Source organism: Vombatus ursinus, unplaced genomic scaffold (genome assembly GCF_900497805.2).
Source record: "Vombatus ursinus unplaced genomic scaffold, bare-nosed wombat genome assembly UNPS02014818.1, whole genome shotgun sequence".
Taxonomy (NCBI): Eukaryota; Metazoa; Chordata; class Mammalia; order Diprotodontia; family Vombatidae; genus Vombatus; species Vombatus ursinus.
In genome coordinates, this window is record NW_020954596.1 from 30,089,500 (window position 1) to 30,097,953 (window position 8,454).

Here is an 8,454-nt window from a genome sequence, read left to right on the forward strand (position 1 = left end):
AAAGAAAGAAAGAAAGAAAGAAAGAAAGAAAGAAAGAAAGAAAGAAATTAGTACATCAAATTCCACATATGCCTCTTGATGCTTTGAATTGTAGAAGACCACAGTTCCTTTTATTTTGGATTGTGCTTCTCTGATTACAGCCTCATAGAGTGGAGCTCTGCAAGAAGTCTTGCAGTATAGCTGCCTGATTTTAGAGATAAGGTCTAGTTCTGTGTCACACAGGTTATGTAAGTTGTGGAGCTGGGATACAGATCCAGGTCCTCTGACTTCAGATCCAGCACTCATTCCAATGTACCATGCTGCCTCATCATTTAAAATAATGTAGTTCCTGAGATGATATTATTTAGAACTAGCTGCTACTTGAAGGAGATGTGACTTGTCTAAGGTCACATGGGTATTAAATAGCATAAGTCCATTTAGTGGCAGGGATATGTCTAATATCAAATCTTTTAGAGCTAGATTGAGTAATAGAGCTGGAGATTTTACTAGGCTAGCATCATAGGAGCACAGGATTTTGCCTGTGGATTTAGTTCAGAGCCGGGTGACCTTGGGGCATATTATTTCCTTTCTCTGGACATATTTTTCATCTGTAAAGTGTTATGGTGTCACAAATCAAAGACTAAGGTTCTTTCCAACTTGAAATCCTATGGACTACATAAACTTAAAATTATACTGAAATGAATATATTACAAAGCAAATTTTGTTGTTCAGTTGTTTCAGTAGAGTCTGACTCTGTGACACAATTTGGGATTTTCTTGGCAGAGATACAGGATATTTGCTATTTCCTTCTCCAGCCCATTTTACAGATGTGGAACTGAAGCAAATAGAGTTAAGTGACTTGTTGAGGGTCACACCACTGGAATATATCTGAAACTGAATTTGAACTTAAGAATATGAATACTTCCTGACTCTAGGTCCAGTGATCCACCCACTGTGCCAAGTGAATACTATAGATGATATAAAGGACACAGAACTAGAATCTAGGGCACCTAGGTTTTGGCTTCTTCTAGTTCTAAATGGAAGAAGCGAATAAGTATTTACATAGCACTTACTACATGCCAGGCCCATGCTAAGTGCTTTGCAAATATCATCTCTTTGATGCTCACAACTCTGCAATAGATACTATTATTATTCCCATTTTAAGGTTGAGGAAATTGAGGCAGACAGAGATTAAATGACTTGTCAAGGGTCACACAGCTGGTGTCTGAGGCTGGATTTGAGCTCAGGTCTTCCTGACTCTATACCTGCTACTTTATCCACTGCAACTGCCTGCATCTGTTAATTATATAATAACATATTATAACTCATAGTACTTTTAAGTTTGCAAAATACTTTCCTCATAACCACACTGTGAACTAGGCAATCCAAGTATTCTCATACCCATTTTACATATGTGGAAATGGAGGCTTTCCAAATTTGACTTGCCAATGACAGGCAGTATATGTTGAGGAAAGATTCAAATATAGGTCTCCTGACTTCAAGCCCAGTGCTCTATCCATTAAGCCACACTGCCTGTGTAATAAAACTCTGTGACCTTAATCTTGGCTTTTCTAATTGGTTATGTGATCTCACTCGACTAACTAGTCTCAGAATTCTTGATGGAAAATGAAAGGATTAGACTAGATTATCTCTAAATTCCCTCTCAGATGTAATACTGTAGTTTTTTTTAATTTTAAAAAATACATTAGATTCATATGAATTTGCTATCCTCTTCCAACCAGCTCTCTCCATTTTATGAGTTCATTCCACTCCAGGGTCCAAGTATTTCCATTTTATCCAGAGCAACATTTTAGCCTGGAAATTCTATCTTCTACCAGATGACCATCTAGATTCTTTCATATAATTTAAGAAATTCTTATAATCATATGACTTTCAAAAAATCTGTCTAGATCAATTGAAGGGAATAGGTGATTGACATTTTTACCTATCCTGAGTCTAGGTTTCCAAGGTATTTTGCTCCTAACTCTGTCCCCCCACCATACAAACAATGCAGCTGTTCTCAATTTACATTTGGTGTATTCTGTTCATTCTTTCTGTTCATTATGCCTTGGTTTAAAGTTTTTGCCTTTTTAATATGCATCTTTGTATCTATCTATTGAAAATCTGTCCCAGACTATAAAATTCCAGGGAATATGGATACATACAATCTTGCACATTTGTTCTCTCTGTTATATCTTGATTAAATAAAACATTTTATGATATAAGGCAAATCCACATAAGGCTACTCTGTACTGGACTGTAACCTTCCAGACGGTATATAATGTGTGGGGGCAATATACTTTGCATATGGTGTTGTACTGTGTGACCTATGTGCTTAAAATAGTGATGCTGAAAACTGTAAGCTGGCTGTCTACCCGACCCAATATTCTTTTCCGCCATTACCAAAAGCATTGGCTGTCATTCTCCTCATATAACATCTAAAAATAGAGCATATGTGTTAAATTGATTCGGGTTTTGTTCAGTATCTGCACAACTACTAAGTGGTAAATACTGTTGCATCCTAGGGGATTGCAAGAATTACACACCTCCCAAGTGTTTCATTTACTTTGAAGAAGTAATTTAGACACAAGGTGAATTAGGCCTACAAATTCCAGTTTCTAATTTTAGTGATTCATCTTGTCCTTTATTCTCTTGGTCATGTTCCATCCAATAGTGTAATTTAAGACAATAGATCAAGGCTCCTTTAATCAATAGGGCTTTTCCCAAAATAAAAGGCATTAAGGTGGTAGAGAGAAAAATGAAAGAATATGTTTGTTTGTGACTACAAGAAAAAATCAACTGTTATGACCAATGAATAACTCTTGAAACTTGCTAATGCTAGTATGAAAGAGTGGTAGTAAGTTTAAATTCTCTAATATAACTACATATATATGCATATATATCCACATGTCTGTGCATATACAATTATATGTACATATATAGGAATATATATATATATGCAGAGACATATTTGTACATATATACTTCATGTGCATGCACACACACTAAATATATGTATATATACATATATACATGTATGTGTGTATATATACATACACATCATCCTTTCATAGACATTGCAAGGCAGAATGACTACACTGATGCTCCCAGTAGACAGCTGTGTTTGTATCACATGGCAGGTTTGATGACTTTGTTGTGAGAGAAGGAAGCAAGAGTACCAAAAGTGACTTAAGGGTGTCTTTCGTTTCCAGTCTGCTATCAGACTTGTTGAGATGAAAATAACAAGACCTTTATATATTCATCTTTACCATCCTCAGATGCAATCAAACACTAGGCTATGAGAACAGACATGTACTGTTTTCCTGTTTACATACCAACTCATCTAAATAGCCAAAACACCCATAGAATTGACAATTTCACTAGAGAATTAAATCCTATTGACTTATTTTCATGAAGTCACTTTCCGCACTCAGTAATGTGTTAATGAATAGAGACTAGAACAAAGGTTAGGGTGAGTCAGGTGGGAAGCTGCCTCTAGTGCACCACAAATGGAGGCTTGAGGAAATGCAACAAAGAACCCTTTTACAAGTAACATTTTTTTTTTGGCCAGAAAATCCCACAATGAATGTCACATCAATATTTACTCTATGATTAGTCAAGTTGTACTCATTACTGTGAAGGCTCAAGTCCTCTGATGGACAGTAATACAGAGGGTGGAATTTTTAAACCTTGCCTAGAGAATCACAAATGACTGCTCTTGGTTCTGATAATTGTATTATTAGATTCCTTAAGGAAGCCTCTAAAAAATATTACCAGATGGTTACTGTGAAATCAATCAAGTTCAAAGAAAGCCAGTTAGTTTCAAATAATCTGAATTTTTTGGTGATTTCTATTACCTGATTATTCAAGGCAACTACTAGCTAAATGTGTTTGTTTTGTTTTTAAGATGTAATATGCAGTATTAGGCAAAATTTTAAGCAGTAACAAATTGTTATTTTGGTATACTTTTCTCATATATATTGTAGAAGGTAGTTTTTTTCCCTTTTCGTTCTTTATCCAGGAACTCTTCCAGTATGGCCTATTAAATATTTGAATGACAAAAAGGGTTTTATCCCACATCCTAGGATTGTACAGAGAAATAATAAAATAGCTTTTACCATTAAAAATTAGATACACTTTCTTCCTATATGTTTTCAGAAAACCATTTCAGCTTTTATAAAAGTCACTCCACTGCCAATGGTCTTTTGAATTAGAAAACTCTTAAAGTATTTACTAGTTGAAAAAAAAATCACTTGCATTTTAAACTATTAGCTACTAGAACTTTTAGTTATAATGTTTTACATAGCCAGGGACCAAATTTTGAATTTTAGCCTAAACTCTTTTCAAGGCACCACTATTATTGACATATCATTTGCGGTGGTATAGTTATCCTATATTCTTATCTCAAAGCAAATTTATTAGTACAATTAAGCTTTTTTAAAAGTAGATTTTCTTAAGTTCGTTGAAATTCTAAGTTGTATTAAAATTCCAGTTACTATCAGTAATATGATGTGCCTGCATTTCACTTGTATTCTGAGAAGACATCATAAGCACATTGAAACACAATAGCCCCAAATGTAACAGGCAAGTCACAACTTCTGCCTCCCCAGGGTCCTCTTCTGTCATTTGAGGGATTTGGACTAGATGATACCCAATGTCCCCTCCTAGCTCTTACATTCTAGCATTTTGTTATCATGTCCTAGAGCCTGGATGAAAGGACAGGATATGCAATCTTCTCTAAAAGTTTGCTAAAATACCAATTCCAGTTATAGTAAAAGTAATTAAAATGCAATTCCTAAACCAGGGGTGGGGAACCTGTGGCCTCAAGGCAACATGTGTCCTTCTAGGTCCTTGGGTGTAGCCTTTTGACAATCCAAGTTTTGCAGAATAAATTCTTTTATTAAGGGGATTTGTTGTGTGAAGTTTGGATTCAGTCAAAGGGGTACACTTGAAGACCTAGAGGGCCACATGTAGCCCCTAGGCCGTAGGTTCCATATGCCTGATAAACAAATTTTTTCCTTGTTAATTTCAAAATAGTCCTTGGATGTTGACACATTAAAAAATGACAAGCTTTCATTACTTATTGACTTTTCATAATATGTACCTCTATAACAACTTTGTAATTTATTCCATTAAAGTATATCCACTTTTTAGTACTTATTTCTTCTTGCTGCTAAGTACATGACAATTGCTTGCCTTCTCAGTGGCTGGGGGAAGGAGTGGGAGGGAGGGAGAGAATTTGGAACTCAAAATTTCAAAAGAAAAGAATGGTAAAATAAATAATACAAAGTATATTACATAATTTGTGGAATTCTGTGTGTGTATTTTTCTTATACATTTGTGACAGTAGCAGGCCACACAGTCACAGCAACATTTTATAAAGGCAGAGGGAACAAAGTATTGAAAGATAAACAGATACAAATATTCCAAAATTATTGATTTATTATTGCTTACATCAATTATATTTATATTTAATCAACACAACAATACATTACAAAAAATTCCATTCCATATATACATAATCTCCATAGGAATACTGAATCTACAACAAGGCATAAAAGAAACTGCTGAATGATGGTAGTTACAGTATAAAAAGTAGGACTTTCATAGCTGAAATAGTTCAGAAAGTAGATTTCTATCGGGTACGTTCAGATTTGTTTTGGCTTAACCAGAAATCAAGATATTTTTCTAAATACTTAAATTTTCTTAATAGAAAACTTTCACAGCAACCAATGGAAATGATGATAGATATCAGTGTCTACATTTTGAAAGGCTGAACACAAAAAGAAAACAAATTGCAAAGAAAATCATAGTGGAGTGGCCATCAGCTATTATTTTTAGTGATGTAGGAGAGTGAAAAAAAAGGATGCTATCTCAACAATAAATATTCCACCCCCTTTTTTATCATAACAAATTCTGCTCTTTTTTGACTTACATATTGATTAGAGTCAGTCTCTTAATATTCAGTACCTTATTAACTCATTATCATAAAAATAACTTGTTAATATTGTTCATTTGAATCTGATTTCAAACTTTTCTTAATGCTATGATGCCCAGTGGCACTAGACAGAATTATTCACTAACATTATAGTGAAAACGACTTTTGTTCTTTAGCTCCAGAAGCTTTCACATATGCAATTATGGCTTTATTTCTTGAGAATTATATCAGAATTTTCCTACATTAGTTACTCCTATCTACAAACACTGGAAATAAGACCTGGATTTTATATTTACAATTTTGTGAGTACCTGCTTGCCATAACATTTATTTGGCTGCAGCCTAGAAAATGCCAAGACTGCAAAAGATAAAAGATAACTTATTACACAAACACAAGCCAGTACTTTGGTACTTCAGATATAAGTAATAGGAAAACAGAGAAAATACCTGGAAAAATGTCAGCAGCATTTGGAGGGGTCGAGGGGAGAAAGGGAACACTTATTTTTAAATTGTGAAGGTAAGAGTATGAGTTCTAAAAATAAATAAATAAATAAGTAAATAAAGTATGTTTTATCACAAAGCCAAGAATCAAAACTCTTAAGATGTTAATTTATAAATAAGGTAAAACAAGTCCACAAAAACATCTAGAACTTCTAGCCTCTATTTAGCGTAACTGCCATATAACAGAATGAAAGGTAAAACTTAAAATGGATACTTCTGTACACTTTCCTATTTATAAAAAAAAGTAGTGAAATGAAGATATACACCACCCCCAAGTAATTGTCTTTATAATAATGAAAGAGAAAAAGCACATTTTAAAGAAGGAGTTACTATTTCAAAAATTATAGTTTTTCTTCTGATTAGCTCCTAAGACGTTTCTAACGGGGAAGACACTACCAGCTTTCTGAGAACTTTCTCATTTAAAATTCACTTTAATGAGACACAATTTCCTGCCTCAGCCCCTTCCCTCCCTCCCCCTTTAAGAGATTACAGAGACAGGAGTCCTATAGTCCTCAACACGGTGACATACTTAGATTTTAACTCTCTATTTTATAAAATGTAGCATTTAGAAAGCAATCCTAGACATGACACAAGTGGAAATTGGTATATTGTCTGAGATGTAGGTGGAAAAGTGTGCTACTTATATATTTATTCTATTCCAGCACATGCTTTAGGATAAATTTTGCCTCAATCAATAACTTCTCTGCAACTGATTTGACTGTTTGGTTTAATTTTAAACATGTCCATGACAAATGTGAAGAGACAATGAATAGCCTGTATGCTATGTGTATTTTATATGACAGATGTATTCTATGTACACTTTGAAAAATGTTTAGGGCAGTAAGACAACCACAAACTAAATTTACTTACACTCTCAAAGGAAAATTCAATTTAGGAAATGATATATGTGAAGCATACATGCTCTAATGGGAGATTTTTTGCTAAGAAAAGTATGAAAAATGATTCCAGACTAATGTAAATATCAAAACTCAAAAAGCAAGAAACTATCCAGAATGCATGTGAAAGTTCCTCATTTGCACGAGTTTGAAGCTTTCTTCTCATGATAGACTTACAGATTTGTAAAGCAGACAATATTGAAAACAGATTCAGCCCTCCAAATAATCAGCCACACAATCTTAAGCCATGTGATATGAAGATAAATACATGTACTTTTTCTATGTACTAAATGCATTTGCATGATAACAAGCAAGTGCCCTTCTGAATTTATTATCATTGAACTGCTCTTACAATTCCTAAATTAATTTCTAAACAATTCTTAAGATAAGTCAGCCTCATGGAAAAATTCTGGTCTCAGTTCTATCAGTAAAACAAAAAAAATATATATATATAGATATATATCCATTCTGAAACTTCTTCCTTTTCACAGTATTCTCCCTAAAATCCTTCTGTATAACATTTTTCATTCTTTTAGCATGGTAGCTCTAAAAATACTACTAGCAACTTACATAAAGTTTATCCTATACATTGTTCATAAACAGAAAATTGCTCTTTGTGTACATCCCAGCACACAGTTTCTCTGGTCTAGTTTCAGGTACCTCTTTTAATCCCCTTAAGAAATAAGTATGACAAAACAGAGCAATGTTAGAAGTCACTAAAAAGCACTCCCTTACCTTCTAAACCTGCTTCAATCAGCCCAAACTGTTCCAATAATTTAACAAAAAGCACAATCACGATCAGAACTGCTATCATTTCAAGCCCTTCCAAGTTCATGGTGAGCTAGGTCATGGTCCGACCACAGGTACTGAGGCAAGTGCTCTTCTGCGTGGCTTTCTTTGCAAAGCCATTAAACTACATTAAGAAGGCTACTGCTGGAGAAGGGAGAGAGAGAGAGAGAGAGAGAGAGAGAGAGAGTGGTGAGTTTGAGTGAGAGAGTGAGTGAGAGTGTGTGTGTGTGTGTGTGTGTGTGTGTGTGTGCGCGCATTTGTGTGTGTGTGTGTGTGTGTGAGTGTAGAGAGAGAGAGACAGACAGACAGAAAGAGGTGGAGAGAGGTAACTGGAGAGGTAGAGAGGGAGGAG

General features: G+C 34.6%; 1 protein-coding gene across 1 annotated transcript in view; it reads right to left on the reverse strand.

The window, feature by feature from the left end:
• KCNIP4 (potassium voltage-gated channel interacting protein 4) overlaps nucleotides 1-8,148 on the reverse strand; it is a 493,012-nt gene extending 484,864 nt beyond the window's left edge. The window contains exon 1 of the mRNA XM_027836423.1: nucleotides 8,049-8,148. Coding sequence (XP_027692224.1) covers nucleotides 8,049-8,148 — 100 coding nt within the window. The remainder of the gene's footprint in view (nucleotides 1-8,048) is intronic.
• Nucleotides 8,149-8,454: the final 306 nt, after the last annotated feature.